General features: G+C 35.0%; 1 protein-coding gene across 4 annotated transcripts in view; it reads right to left on the bottom strand.

Moving 5' to 3' along the window:
• Positions 1-16,558, bottom strand: part of ADGRB3 (adhesion G protein-coupled receptor B3) — a 954,807-nt gene that overhangs the window by 485,941 nt on the left and 452,308 nt on the right. For all 4 annotated transcript variants that reach the window (XM_001365288.4, XM_007484165.3, XM_056818441.1 and 1 more), the window contains exon 11: positions 13,154-13,348. In XM_001365288.4, coding sequence (XP_001365325.1) covers positions 13,154-13,348 — 195 coding nt within the window. The remainder of the gene's footprint in view (positions 1-13,153; positions 13,349-16,558) is intronic.

Genomic DNA, 16,558 nt, shown 5'->3' with positions numbered 1-16,558 from the left:
ACATATTTTCTGCAGTCAAATTTACTCACCCTCTCTTATATCTATCACAATTTATATCTTCCACCATTTTAACTCACTACAGTTTATATCTCTAACTATTTTAAATATAACAGTTTAAGGCAAACAACAAATTTAACTATTACACTAAAGAGTCTGGTTTCCACCACCTGGCAATATCCTGCCTTGCCAACCATATCTCACACTTCATCTCTCCATTTATTCTAGGTTCTTCTACTGCTCTTCAGGTCCAATATACTTCCCTAGCTCCTTTACCTTTGGTTTAGGCTATTCATCTATTCTTGCAATGTTCTTTCACTTTCTGATGCCTCCCTTAAAGCGCCACTCAAAACCTGTTGCCTACATGAAGTTTTCCTTGTACAGATGAGTTGATAACAATCCTCTTGAACTTCACTTTGTTTTGAATATTTATAGTATACCCTATATTACACAGAGCTGGGTGGCAGATTGGGTTTGAGAGTCCCAAAGGTCTGCATTCAAATCCCACCTGAGACACTTAGTAGCCATCTGACTAGGCAAGTCATTTAACCTCTTTTTCCTTAGTTTCCTTATCTATAAAATGGGAATAATCTTAGTACCTACCTCATGGTGTGGTGTAAGACTCAAAAGAGATGATGCATGTATTGAACTTTACAAATGTTACTATAAATACACTTGTTATGGTGATATTATTTATTATAGTTATCCCCATTTGGATTAAATCCTCTTAAGTTGGGGCAGTTGGGTGGCTTAGTGGATTGAGAGCCAGGTCCAGGGACGGGGTCCTGGGTTCAAATCTGACCTCAGACACCGTCCAGCTATGTGACCCTGGGCAAGACACTTAAGCCCCATTACCTAGCCCTTACTACTCTTCTGCCTTGGAACCAATACATAGTATTGATTCTAAGACAGAAGGTAAGAGTTTTAAAAAACAAATCCTCTTTACAATATGATAAAGTCTTTAAGGATCAAACTGTGCCTTTTCTAAACTCTGTACCTCCCTGGCACTTCTGCACACAGCAGGTTTTGATAAATAAATACCTGCTGAATGAACAGAAGAAATAAAATTAGATACTAGATGAGAAAAGAAAATCACGCATAAGTGGTAAATGGTAGATCACAAAAGAGGAGACTCAGCTACATTTCATAGGAGTACTAAGTTCATTCAATCCAAAGCATTTCATCACAGAAGCCAAAGTGACACCAGAAAACCAAGAGTCAATGAATGACATTGGAAAGAAAGGATAAAGACTAGAGACAGAGGGGTAGATATTAAGGGATAAGATGAGAAGAAATTAAAGTCCAAATTAGCAGAAAGAAAGGAGGAACTTTCTAGCATCTCTTCTCTGCTGGTCACTAATGTTTAAAGGACAGCACTTAGCAGAGTGACTGGCACATAGTAAGTACATAATAAATGATAGATTGACTAATGGGAAGGATGTGTTGTATATGTCCAATAAGCTTTTTGAAGGTAGGGAAAATTTGTCACATTTTTATATTGCTAGAATCTAGCACATTCCTTTCTACATAGTTCCTGGTCCCAACTTTTCACATGTTAAGTGCTTTAAAAATGTGGGATCAAATTGGACATAATAATTTCCCAGGTATAAATCAATTAGTATACATGCATCTAAGAAGTTAGTATTATATTAGTTTGCACTAGATAATATTCTAGGAAATGTGATGTAGTAGCTAGAAAAGTGGACTTTGGGTCAAGAAGGTTAGTATGATACATAGCATTTATGAGGTCCTTAATAAAGGTTTATTGATTATGTCCAAATCCTGACTTTGGCACATAAAGGCTATGTGAGGTTGATCAAGATGATTCTCAGTTCAGTTGCTCCAGGCACTCACTGAAAGAGAAAGGTACACATTTGTAGAAGAAATTTCTCTTAGGAGACTCCTGATGAAATCATAGGTTCAATTAAATATAAATTAAAATGCCTTATAGTTACCTTGAGTGTTTTGGGGGCAATAGGGGAGGCTGAGTTGGTGTTGGTCACATTTATTTTTTTCTCTTAATGTAGAAATTGTGTGTTACAAGCCAGTAATTATTCATTCTTTCTCATAGCTTTTTTTTTCATTGTTATTATTGTAGTTCCCTTAGCAGAATTCAATCATATTGATTTGTAAATAGGATTGGCTCTTTAAACATCAAGCACACTTAAGCAAGCTATTTAACTCTCCTTTGTTATTGCCATATTTATAGAAAAGGCCAGGTTTAAACAGTGCATCGATAGAGCTTTCATTTATCAAGGGCAACCTCTACTACCATGTAGTAAGAGGAATTCCTTGCTGATTGGTAAGCAGGAAAATGTACAATCCATTATGTAATAATCATTGGCATGAGTAAAAGTAATAGGACTACATTTAAGATGGTTCCATCTGAGATGAGAAATCCTGATACTTATTCCAGCCAATTCTTCCATGTTAATCTCTCCTATGATGGTCCCTTAGCATCTGTAATGATGCTAATAGGTCCCTTAATTCTCATTTTGCATCATCTCATATCTAATTCTCTCTTTGAAGTTAAACTTCTTTAGAGACATGGTATCTGCTCTGTCTAAAGTAGCATTTACCCTCCCTGCCTCTTCTCCACCTTTGTGCAAGCCATATATCATTGCTGGAACAGACAGTCTTCCACCTTTGCTGCCTCTTGGCATTCCCCCCATTCTTTCAAGGGTTATGTTACTTATGATATATTCCATGAATATTTCCCTGATATGTCCACAGTGAAGAGTGGTTCTTCCCTACTTAAATCTCTTTGGTCACAGGATCTGAGCTCTCCTAAACACTTAATCGTTGTCAAAAGGATACTCTAGTTAATAATATATACAGTTCATCCCTCTGTTGACTAAGGTCTTCAAGAACAGGGGTTCTCTCTCATGGGAATCTCACTTAATGAAGTATTTATCATTGGCTTGGGTCATACTTTACCTCCCACCCAGCCCCATTCACTAGCACATGCCCATTCTAAACATCTTGACATCTGCTCTGCTGCCCTAAGTTGGCCCTCTATTCCACTTCCATTTCTTGCTCTTGCTCTGAAAATGATAATCAAATTAATACGACCATTTGCAGTATTCAGAACTGTGACAATTGCCATTTGATCCATTTCCAATTCCTCTGACTAACTAGAACAAAATACCCTTCTCTGACCACCACCACACCATATATTCCACACCCCACAGTAGAATATAAGCTTCTCGAGGGCAAATGCCATCACATTTTTCTGTTTGAATACATTATACTGAATAAAGTACCTAGCTTGCAGATGAGGTTTAATAAATGCTTGTTGGTTTATCATTTATCCAGCTAACATTCATCCCAATATGCTCTGCACTGAACAATAAGTTAAAGGGCTTGCTGAATGTTTGTTAGTTCAAATTGATGTGAACATACACTCTTCTTTCTTGTCAGGTTGCTTTTGATCTCTGCCTTCTTATTATACCACTTGCCATTATTCAGACTATTCAATCAATAAATAGCCTATTTTTTATTGAGTACCTTCTGAGGTCCCATCACTGCCTTCTTCCTTCACTCTAGTCTCCTTATCCAACTCTTGTTCATCATTTGAGATCTACTTTGAGAATTTCCTGATCATCAAAACCCTCTAAATAATGTCTGCACATACCAGGGGTTCTCAGAGAGTCAGAGCTGTTTACAGTGTTTGGAGACCTTACCAGAATATAAGTGACTTATGAAAACACTATAAATATACTCCATTAAATTTGAGTCCTCCTTTGAGGATGTAAATCAGTTTTCTGAACTTCTAAATAGTTAAGCACATGTGTAATTATTTTGTGTCCTCAGCTATAGATTCTGTGACTAATAATCATTTATTATCATTATTTTGAATCTTCCAGAGTACCATTTCAACACATTTCTGGGTAAACAGTATAGGCTGAAAAGGTTGATAGACTTGTCTTTTTAGATCCTTATTAGTGAATTCTCCTTCATTGCATATATTGAAGCAGAGATGCTATAACTGCCTAAGGGACAGAGGACATTCCTATTGGAGGTAGGATTTTGTGAACAGGCGATCTCTACTGTCTGTTTTGCAATATAAGACCATGCTATTCTCTGACCCTTCTTCAACATAGGATGTAAAACAATGAGTAGAATTTTTTGTTCCCCAACACTGCCTCCAGGGAAGGATAGTGGAGGTAAGAAGCTTTCTTTTAATTTTTCTTAGTTGGATATTTACAGTTATTATCTTGTTTAAAAAGCTATGAATTTGCTAAACATCCCTAATTGGCTACTGTCATATTCAAATGTCGGTACAAATATGCATTACCAAAGAAGTCAGAAATGTTTGTTGGATTATCTGCTTTACTGATTCAGTATATTATTGGATATAATTGAAAGTTAACTAAAAAAGAGTGTTTATTTCTAATCCTAAAGACATTATTATATTAATCTGGTTAAAGTATGTTTTGGAAATATTTCCAATTTACATTTTAGCTCTTTACTTCCAGTTGTCAACCATAATAGAGTACTGCTGTTAATAGATGAATAAGATTTAATAATGTTTAAAAACAAGTTGAAATCCCTTTTGAAGAAATGAACTCCAACTCACTAGTAACATCAAATTAACTTCATAATATTATTAATCCTACTTTTCAGTTGGAAATCATGCTAAAACAATGTAATGGTTTAAAATTAGTAATGAATTACCTTCAACTCAGAACTGAATGAGTGTAAGAATGAGGATTCAGAATTGTGATTACAGTGATAAAGGAAACTCAGATGAGAAATATCTACTAACATAAGCCATCATCTCTGTGGTTTGGAGAAGTCTTAGAGACTTGTCAAAATTTCTGAGAATAAAGTGACTTATCCAATGTCACACAACTAATATATGACAGAGACAGGATAGAAATCCTCAGCATCCTGACTTCAAGGCCACCTCTCTATCCATTATTCCCTGGCTAACTCCAGTTTATAATAATAAACTTAGGTATAAATTTATTAAGAAAATGTAATAACATTTGAAGTAAAACTTATATGGATAAAATGTTAATGGGCCAAATGTGAAGGGCTTCTTTTTTTATTTTTTTAAACCCTTACTTTCTGTTTGGTACTCATTCTAAGACAGAAGAGTAACAAGGATTAGGAAATCAAGATTAAGTGACTTGCCCAGGGTCACATAGCTAGGAAGTGTCTGAGGCCATTTTTTAACCCAGATAATCCCAACTCCAGATCCACTGTCCTACCTAGCTGCCCCTGGTTTGCCTTTTTTAAAAATTTCTCTTTAAAGGAATCCACAAATTTTTGGAAAATATAGATAGAATAATAAATTCAAATAAAAAACAAAATATATTTCTAGTCTTTCCCAAGAATTATTGAATCAAATTTCCCATAATTATATTGATAAGCAATTAGAAAAAAAAAGTACATTGGAAAGAAATCTGGATATGCAGAGGATAAAGGTTCAATTCATGTTTCTATCACATAAGAGCTGTGTGGCCATGATAAAATAATTTCATCTCCAGGAGCCTCGCCTATAAAATTTTGTACCTCCATATCTTTTAGATCTCTTACTTTTAGAGCTATGAGCCTTTGGAACTATGAAAAATTGATATAATTACATAGTTGTCACCAAGGAACTAATGGTTATGCATTATTCATAACTATAAGTTTCTATAACTTAACATTGAATTTATATGGTTTGGTATAATAGTGAGAGTAAGAAAATCATGGGTTCAAGTCCCCATTTGGCCCTCACTGGCATGTGACCTTGGGCAAGTCCCTTAGCTCCCAGTGCTCCAGTCAATTCTCTATTTCTAAAAATTGCATAGTAACTGCAGACTGGTATTGATGGAGAAATTTCCTCACTAGGATTTCCCTGTATCAATGATATTACAGGTTTGGTTACCAAAAAAAAAACAAAACAAAACGCTTTTATTGTTTACTTTTAATACAAGCTTAAATATGTATATATATATATATATACACATATATATATAATGCTTTTCCCTATTTCAGGAGATCAATATATTAGCAAATATTGCTATTGAATAAAAATAATGCTACTCAGAAGTCTTTAACATTTAACCCAATGGATGCCATTTCTCGAGTATCGTCTTGCATTTCTTAATATATTAAATATTGTAATCCTTGAATCGAGGATTCCAAACCCTCTAGCTAAAACATCTCTAAAGCCAGAACTTTTTTTTTATCACCTTGTACAAAGGTCTTTCGGTAGTAGAGTGCTAGACTGGACTTTGATTATAGTACCTAGGTGGTGCAGTCAGTAGTACTGGAGTCAAAGATCTGAGCTCCAATCCAACTTTTGCCATCTTAGTTGTGTGACACTGGCAATGTCACTTAAATTCCTTCTACCTCAGATACCTCATATGTAAAATGGGGCAGCTAGGTAGCACATGAGATGAAGTACCAGGCCTGGAGTCAGGAAGATTTATCTTCCTGAGGTAAATCTAGCCTCAGACACATAACCCTGGGGAAGACTCTTAACCCAGTTTGCTTCAATTTGCTCATCTATAAAATGAGCTCAATAAAGAAATGCCAAACTACGCTCATATCTTTGCCCAGAAAACCCCACGTGGAGTCATGAAGACCCAGACACAAGTGAAACAACTAAACAACCAAAAATGGGGAAAATAATAGCATCTGTTTCACAAGGTTATTGTGAAGGTAAAATGACATGATATATGTAGGACTATCAGCTTTAAAATGCTATATAGATATTATCTATTATTTCTATTAGAAAAATAAATCTTAAAATTCTAAGTCTGATATAGTGCCTAGAACATAGCATGTGCTTAATATATATCTGTCTGAATAATTAAAAAAATAATTGAAACAAAACTAAAGAGAACAAAGCCTACAATCTTAGTGAGAAATGACAGATTGATATTCCATATATAAATAATCTTCAGTGTCAGGATGAATCAGTTTGTTTACTAGCACAAAACTTTGCTTTGAGTCTTTCAAGGCCAAGGATATGTTTTTGAAAATCAAAAGAAATATTCCTCACTTTAGATCACATTGAATTAGTATCAACAAACTCCTCCAAAACACTAACTATAACAACAAAATATTACTCAGTTCAGCAAAAGAACTGTTTATGAAAGAAAAATCATAGTGAGCTGGCCAAAGTGACAATTCACTTCCTTTAACAAAAGAGACAACAGTATATTCTATTTTTAAAATTGGCAGTTTTAAGCATTTCTATTTGATTCAACTTTCTTTTTGCTAGGTTCCACTATTCTTACAACTGGAGAAATAGTTTAGTCCTTTGTTCCTTCTCTCTTTTAATTTGGTTCTCATTGAATAAATGTCAGCCTTTCTGGGATGAACTTGTCATTCATTCATCAAAAATTAACTCATCTCTTGAACTTCTTTGTTCTTTCATCTTGGCATGGATTCAGTCTTGCTTTATATCAAATGAGAGATTTGTAAAGTGTTTAGCATGGTGCCTAGCACATATCAGGTAGTTAATAAGTGCTTCTTTCCCCCCAAGTCTCATCCTTTCCCTTCTTAAAGACCATACTAGGAGCACATCAGCTGTGGTGTGTTCTACTAGGTTGAAGGGGCTTCAACTTTTGACCTGTGGATGGAACAGATATTGTTGAGTAGTCTAATAAAAGAAAGAGAAAGTTATCTTGTTATAGTTGGAGAGAGAATAAGGGATTAACTATTTATGTAGCGCCTATAAAGTGCTAGGTACTGTACCAAGTACAGTAAACTATGATCTCTTCTGGTCCATACAACAACCCTGTGAGGTAGATGTCCTCATTATTACCATTTTACAGTTGAGGAAACTCTGCAAGCAGAGGTTAAGTAATCTGCCCAGGGTTACATCACTAGCAAGTGTCTGCTACCATATTTTAACTCAGGTCTATCTACAAATCTCCAGGCCTGGTATTTTATTATCCATCAGAGTATTTAGTTGCCTCTAAGCTACTCAAACTGGCAATGAAGACTCGTTTTTGTTTGTGGCCACTGCAACTCTTGAAGTCATGCTTCTAAACTGCAGAGTTGTAATCTGTGTTGGGAGAATATCCACAGTAATGGAAACCATAAATCTTTTAAAAGATTGAGAAACATTTTTAATTTTTGGTGAAGCATTGTATCAGGTTCCTTGAGTGATGCAACAATTTAGTCCATACTTTAAGGGGCCTTAAAATCTTATAAGAGAGAGAAAAAAGACATTTGCATAGTAAAGACACACACTATACCATGTGATAAATGATGATGAAGGGGAAACTAAAAATAGTGTGATTGGGATTTAAAAGGGGAAAAAAAGTTCATTGAGAGAATAAAGGAAGATTTCTTGGAGAATGTGGTTCTTGAAATGGGTTTTGAAGGATAGTTAGAATGGAGAAGCATAAAGGTGAAGAACAAGGGTTCTTAAATTTCTTATTGTCTTTATATCCCTTATCAGTGTGGTAAATCCCATGAACTCCTTGCAATAATGTTTTTTCTTAATTCAACAGGTAAAATACCTAAAATTAAAAAAATAAACAAATTATATTGAAATATATCTATCGATTTTTTTTAACTTCATGGACTTCAGGTTAAGAATCCATGAAGAATCATAACATTCTTCACTTTATTTAGTACATGAATTTTCCTCTAGCATAAATGATATGTGTCTTCTTTAACAACATGACAAACATAGCAATATATAGTATAACAATATATATGATCTATATCATATCACCTGATTTTTTGGGGAAGGGTAAGAGTAGGAGGCGGGAAAGAACATCAATCACAAAATGTTAGAAAATAATCATTAAAATTCTATTGACATGCAATCTTGAAAAAAAGAATCCATGAAGAAAGGATATTATAGGTGGAAAGAACAGAGAGATCAAGTAGAGAGAAAAAAAGCCAAGGTGTCATGGTATCTATGTATGGTGAAGAGAAATGTGTCAAAGTTAGATTATATCCTGTAAAAGTCTACTGTCAGGCTAAGGAGCTTGGATTGATTCTGACACTATGGAGAGCTATTTAAACTTCCTTAATTTCAATTTTTGCAGAAAAAAACAAATACTGAAAAATATCCCCTGCCCAGGAGACAGGAGGCATAGGAAGTCTTTATTCAAACCACAGAGATTGCATAAGACACTAAGTAATAAGGAGAACAAAGGTACTCAACTCATCTATCAGCTTCTTTCATCAAAGGAAAAAAGTTTTTTTTAATATTCATTGTTCTCAAGGGCACTAAAAATGCTTTTCTTTTGTTCTAGAAGAACTAATTTTTATGAGCAAGCATTTTATTTCCTTATTATAGTAACATGATGCCTAAACCATTATTCAATCCAGTCAATTTCTTTAAATAGCCAATCAATATTAGTAATAAACATTCTTCCACAAATTAGTTATACTGACTGGTTAATTCGGGTAAACATTTGAACCAGGAGACGACTCTAGCCTGGCAAAGTTGTGCTTTATTTGTCATAAAGTATATCTTAAGTTTCTTGAAATAAAATATTTAATCAAATACTATCACTCAAATATTTAATGAAAACTTTGTGTTGGTAAATATGTTTTGTATTTTTAAAGTTTAGGACTTAAATGTTAAGAATGATTCTAATTTTCTTTCCTATTTATAAAATAGAAAAAAAGTCTTTACACATTAAATGGCTTTTAAAAAATCTTTAAGAATTATAGAATATAATAAACTATTAGGGAGTTGGTTCTGTAGAGTAAAAATAATTTCTCCACATGATGGATGCAATTTTATCCGATGAATATAGTTATATGTTCTAGGGTTTTTTTACCTTGCTTTTTATTTTTTTCTTGGGGTGGGAAGGAAGTCAACTCTGTTAATTTCATTGGGAGAGGAACTATCTTCTTACTATTTGAGCACCTAATATGCAACTTGAACCTTAGCCAGTTGTCCTAGGTTGTCACTTGCTCAATGCACTTGCAAACAGTATTTGTAAAGACAGGTCTTTGCAAACAGAAGTCTCCTTACTCTAAGGTCAGATTTCTATCTACTAGCCCACTTTCTCTTTGATCTGCATTACAAAGGAAGAAACTCTGAAGCACTTTAGTGAGGCCTTTGGGATTATTCATAAATACTATTATACATACATTTTTAAACTTTTTTTAAAGCCTTACCATCCACTTTAGAATCAATTAGAATCAAATCAGTATTGCTCCTAAGGCAGAAGAAAGGTAAGGGCTAGGCAATGGGAGGTAAGTGACTTGCCCAGAGTCACATGGGTAGGAAGTATCTGAGGCCAGATATGAAGCCAGGATTTCCCATCTCTAGGCCTGATTCTCAATTCACTGAGCTACCCAGCTGCCCCCTTTATACATTTTAAAAAGAGAGATAGGAGTCTGGATTTGTGATTTTTATCCATTTGAAGAAGGCTTGGTGTATAAACACCCTTTCATCAGTAGAGATCAGCATCTGTCTTGTGACTTTAGACTGAGGAAGTGAACTGGAAGCACTAAAAGATTAAATTGAGTTTCCCATGTTCACATAATATGGGTCATAAGCAGGATGTGAGTACTGGTTTGCCTTACTCCAAGGTCAGTTCTCTATCTGCCACTGCAAAATTCTGCAACTTTTGCCATAGGGTCACTGGGCTATGGCATTGGTGAGAAATTGCCACATCTAGCCAGATCCAGACCTACCATACTGTACCCTTTGTATCTTGCTGTTATAATACCATGCTCTATTCTCTGTCCCCCTACAACTGGGTTCTGCAGATCCTTCCTTGTGGCCATGCACTGGGAATGGGTGAGAATTTACCAAATGTGGTTAATGTTCTTTTCACCACCAAGCATGGCTATTCATCCATCCTTGACTCTATATGAACAGTAATCAATGAACATTATCATTTCTGGAAAAAAATGTACCTTGGATGTCAAATAATTGCCCTGTTATTCTACTCATCATTCCTGTGATTATGAGTAGAATTTTTTTTCAGACTAAACAATATTCTCCTTCTTATGGAGTACTCTCTTATTAAAATATAAACTCTTTGAAAGCAAGAATCTTTCACAATTATATCTGTGAAGATTAAAATTAACTCTCCTCTAATTGTAAAGATTAAAATTGTAACCCCTGCCTTTTTTTAGATTTTAATCACCAAAAAATGTAAACACCCTACTTAAAATTTGAATATGAAGATCTGCCCATTTTTAGATCTAATCACCAAAAGTATAAACATCTCACTTAATCATTAAGTGGGAGGTCTGTGACCCATGTGTGCAATAGTGGGTGATGAATCAGAATTAAACCAACTGCCTCTGGACAGTCTTAAAACATAGCTTCAACTGTGATTGATAGACATAAAATTAGGGGAAATTTGGGGAAAAGGAAGTGATGCAAAGGAAGTGTCTTTAAAAGGAGCTGTCACTTCCTGTGAGAGAAAGTTCTTCAATTCTTTGCAGTGGAGGCTGGACCCAAGACCCTGTTCTTGTGAGGCTGTTCTAAAATCTCTTCCTTTGAACTGACACATGGTGAATGAAAAGCTAACTCTTAATTGCTGTATTTTCTGAAAAAAACTAAGCTCAGGAGAGACTTACCTCTTGAGAGAGATTTTCCCAGGTCTTTGGCTGTGTTGAAACCTAAAGACTAACTCTCCCTGCCCAGGTTGAGCCAGGGGGCAGAAGTAAATTACTTAGTGCTTAGGCTAGATACCTTATCCTATCCTCTCTCTGATTTTCTTACTTCACTCTTTCTACATTTTGTAAATAAATTGTAAATAAATCTCTTGGAAATAAATTAAATTCCTAGCCACAACACTTATAAATAATCCAGTCCAACCCTTTTAAAAATAATCCATTTTCCCTCCTTACATATCCTAAGTGAAAACATTGCCCATCCCATGTAAATTGCTTAATATTTTAAGAATATTTCATTAATTTATGTTTATACTTAAGTTAAACATATACACTGACTCCACAGAATTATTTTTTAAAGTACCCTAAAAAGCCCTAATAAAGGATAATTTGTTTTCCTTTTCTTTCTATAGTTAAGGCAGTTATGTCACATAGTGTTGGACATAAATGTCAGGAAGACCTTATTTCAATTCTTTCCTCATATATTTAATAGTTGTGTAATCCTGAGCAAGTTACTTAAATGATTTCTGCCTCACTTTCTTTATTTGTAAAATAATGGTGCTTACCTCAGAGTAATTGTGAGGAATAACTGAAATTACATTTTAAAGTACTTTACAAACCTTAAAACATTTTCTAAATGCTAGCTATTATTTACTTTGGAAAGCTCTTCTTCCTGAGTAATGAAAATACCACTCTCAAATGAAGAGTTGGTTGAAACAAACAAAAACATCCTCTGGGAGTTCTGCCAAACTCTTGTTTTAATGAACTTAATGCAAAGAAATAGGATAGGTCACTATATTCGAAATTCAGGGACCAAAAACAGTGTTTCCAGATGTAATAATGTCAGTCTACCATTATTACATCTGGAAACACTGTTTAAATATACCACCTCTATCCTATTTAATGTGCTTTAATTGTTTTTTATGACCAGAGAAATGCTGAAAATTGAGTGCTTGGAATGAAAAAATTAATAAAGTTGCTATAAAATAGCAACATAGTCTTTTCATACATGAAAAGTAGGTGGTGGATATTTGCTAAATTATTTTTCTTTTAAGAAAACAATATGCTAATATTTTGAAAATATACCAATATAAGCATAGCCTGATTATCCCCCATTATTCTTAAAACGTCCTGAATGATGCTTATTAATTGATTTGTAAAAAAAAGCAAAGGAAACCTTAAATTCCTTGAATACCTAATGCGCTTGGACCAAATGGATCCAATCTATTGGATACAGTGAAATGTTTCCATTTTTTTCTTATGATAACTGATATCAAGTGGAAGAAAAAGGTCTTTGTAACAGTTTAAATTTTTGATAGTTTTTTAATCATCTGAGAAGCTCATAGCATTTCACTGATCTCATTCTTTGTGAGTAATTTTAGTGGCATTTTTGTGATATGGGGCACTGAGGCACAGAATGCAGGACCTTAATTGAATCAGTCATTTTTCCAATGGGAGAATAGTTCTCAAAACCCTCCTCTGCAAAATCAAGTGTTCTTTCCATTCTGCCAAGCTTCCTGCCCTATGTCCAACTGGCTCTAGTTCCTCTGTGCTGAAAAATGATTTTTTAAATAACTCCTTTGCTTTATGTTTTCATTTCTCTTACCTGTACACCATCAGATGCAGGAATGTAGCTCGCCCTTTTAAATGTATCTGTCACATTTCGTAGAATTTCCACTGATATCAGAAGGTCTCCTGCATAAAAATTTTTTCTCTGAGTTAAATCCAACAGGGTCTTGGTCACCTGGGACATGCCATCACCTGCCAACATTCGCTGACCTTTGGCAAGGTGCTCTTTAATCTGTGATAGGCAAAGAATGGAATAAAAATCAGAATCTTCATTACTGTGTTTTTACCTGTCATTTTATTAATTTATTTATTTTCAAGGACAATGAAAAATAAAAGTAGTTTTTCAATATGGTAAAAATGAAAGACTTGCTCAATCAGGGCATCAGAAAAATTATGAAAACATGCAGTGAAAATACTAATTTAAAAATAAGCTTAGAGATTTAATTCCAATTATCTCACAGCACAAACACAGAACTGTACTGAAGCAATATGTGCAGCCAACATATCATTCTGACATAGGGCACAAAGATAACCTGTGCTGAAGAATACTGCTCTGAAATTTAAAACTTCCTAGCCATATGACAAAAGGTAGGGTCCTTTAGAGAATTTAAAAAAAAAATTAAGTAGCTAAGGAAACTCAGCTCTTTTAGTTGTAAAATTAATAGTACTGCCACTGACTACTCTCTGGGCCTTAGTTTCATCATCTATAAAAATGAATAAGATTAGATGTTCTCTGAGGGCCCTTTTATGGCTGATCAAGAGGTTAGGCTTGTTAATCGTGTAACTGCCTAAAAGTTCCTCTGCAAAAATACCTTCTGTTCATTCTCCATAATTAATTTATTATTAACGGAAGGGAGGATATTTGATGCTTGAATACAGTCCAGGTGAAATAGCAAGTTTTTATTCAGTATGTCCTCTGGCCAGGCTATTTTAAAATACACCAAGGATAGAAAGGCAACTCTGCAGTAGGCCCTGCTTTAAAAGTTTACAAACAAATGTTCAAGGGAATGAATCATATAAAATCAACTACAGTACACACAAGGGTGGGCAGTTAGGTGGCATAATGGATAGAAAGCCAGACCAGGAGACAGGGAGACATGAATTTTATTGGTTGTGTATCCCCAGACAAATCATTTAACCCTTAGTTTACATCAGTTTCCTTATCTGTAAAATGAGCTAGAGAAGGAAATGGTAAACCACTTTGGTATCTTTGCCAAGAAAATCCCAAATGTAGTTGCAAAGAGTGACTGAACCACAATGGCAACAACAATGTAGCAGACTAGGCTGAGTGCAAAGGAGTCCAAAGTAAGCATCTGAGAAATGTGAGAAGGAAAAGGGAAACTACATTTATTAAGTGCTGACTAAATTATGTCAATTGATCTTCACAATAATCCTATTAGATAAGTAATTATTATTCTCATTTTATAGTTGAGGAAATTTATAAGTGATTTGCCAGGATGATAGGACTAATAAGCCTCAGGTCACCATGCTAAGAAGTGTCTGAGGCCAAGGTCTTCCTGACTTCAGGCTCTCTATCCACCATGGTACCTAGCAGCCATGGAGAAGGAAATGGCAAACCACTCTAGTTTCTTTCCCAAGAAAACCCCATATAGAGTCATAAAGAGTGGGAGACTATTGAATGACTGAATAATAAAATCTAGCTGCAAGGAGGTGGAAAAGGAAAGTATTGTGGAAAGGACTACAAAGGTATTAGGACTTTTATCTGTGAATATTTAAAATATAATTTATACATAACTGGGATTGTGAGGAATACCTACATACCTGCTATGTCCACTGTGACTTTCACTCCAGAAGAACTCCTGAAAGCCCCAATAAGACCAATTGAACTCATTCCAGAAAATGCCCAACCAGATATTCCAATAAAGGAAGCCTAAGGATTCTGACATCCCACTCTTATACTAAATATTTGGTGATGATATGCAAAGGAGCCAATCCTTAGGTCCAGAAAGGCTAATATGATTAGACAGAGTCCTGATATGTAAAGGAAACAGATGTGTCTGATAAGGCTTCTGCAGAATTCCCAAAAGCCAAAGTGTCCCAAACGGCATCTGCAGATCCTCTGTATAAATGGATATACTCTGTAGCCCCCAAATCACAGTCCATTCCTTTAGTGAAATCTTCCCTTTCCTGGGAGTCCTATGAGAATGTGTTCCTCGAACTGGGAAAAGGCTCCCCAACCCTGATCTAGGGGATTACTAGAATATAAACTCATTAGGAGAGGTGATACAGGATGGAGATAGGACGATTATGGCATGAGAGAAGAGAAAGCAGCAGAGGTGATACAGGATGGAGATAGGATAATTATGGCATGAGAGAAGAGAAAGCAGCATATGTGAGGTAGATTGTAAAGGTAGAATCAACAAGTCTTGGAAATTGACCCTATATGGGAAAAAGAGAGAGTGAAGAATTGAGTAGATTCTGAGGTTGTAAACTTGAGTGCTGGAAGAATGATGGTGAATTTGTGGGGAAGGGGAGATATTGAGTTTTATCCTGGCACATCCAGGTAGAGTAGTCTAGCAGACAATTAACAAAGGATGAAAGGTCACTATGTGTAAGAAGGAACTAACTTATTCTGCTTGGTCCCAGAAGACAGAACTATGAATAATGAGGAGACAAAAGAAAGTAAATTTAAGAGTGATATTCTGGGGAAAAGTCCTTTCTAATAATTGCAGTTATGCAGAAGTAGAATAGGTTCCCTTGCCCTGGAAGTCTTCAAATCATGGATGATTTGCTAATTATTTAGTACTCTTAGTGGGAATTATTTTAGGTAAGGAATGAATTAGCTGGCCTTTGATGTTCCTCTGAAATTCTAAAATTACATGATTAGGGTAAGGGAAGACTTTTACTTACTATACATCTTCAAAACATTTCTTTTATCTGGTCCCTTCCCACTACTTCATTATCATCACCACTTTGGTTCAGGTTCTCATCACCTTATACCTGAACTGCTGAAATGGCATACTAATTATCTGTTGGTCATCCTCCACACTACAATCAAATGAGTTTCCTAAATCACAGGTCTTACCATTTAACCTCAACTTTTTTCTCAATAAACATTACTAGTTTTTAAATTACTGATAGGATAAAATAGAAACTTATCTGTCTGAAATTTAAGATCCTTCAAAATCTGCCTCCAACTCATCTTTCTAACTGTATTACTCATCTCTCCCCTTTACGAACTCTGTGGTTTCATGGATTTTTTTTTTCATTTCTCACATACAATACTCCATTTCTTATCTCTGTACCTAAACATAGGCTATCAAGTGTGCTTTAAATACCATTCTTCAATGTGTCTGCCTCTGAAAACCCAAAATTTCCTTCAAAATTTACTGTTAGCCTTATCTATCTAAAGTCTTTCCTGATCACTTCAACTGCCTGTGTATCAAAGTGCTCCTCACACAACTAAAAAACATAAAATCAC

Source organism: Monodelphis domestica, chromosome 2 (genome assembly GCF_027887165.1).
Source record: "Monodelphis domestica isolate mMonDom1 chromosome 2, mMonDom1.pri, whole genome shotgun sequence".
NCBI classification, from domain to species: domain Eukaryota; kingdom Metazoa; phylum Chordata; class Mammalia; order Didelphimorphia; family Didelphidae; genus Monodelphis; species Monodelphis domestica.
This window is presented reverse-complemented; position numbering and strand designations above follow the sequence as displayed.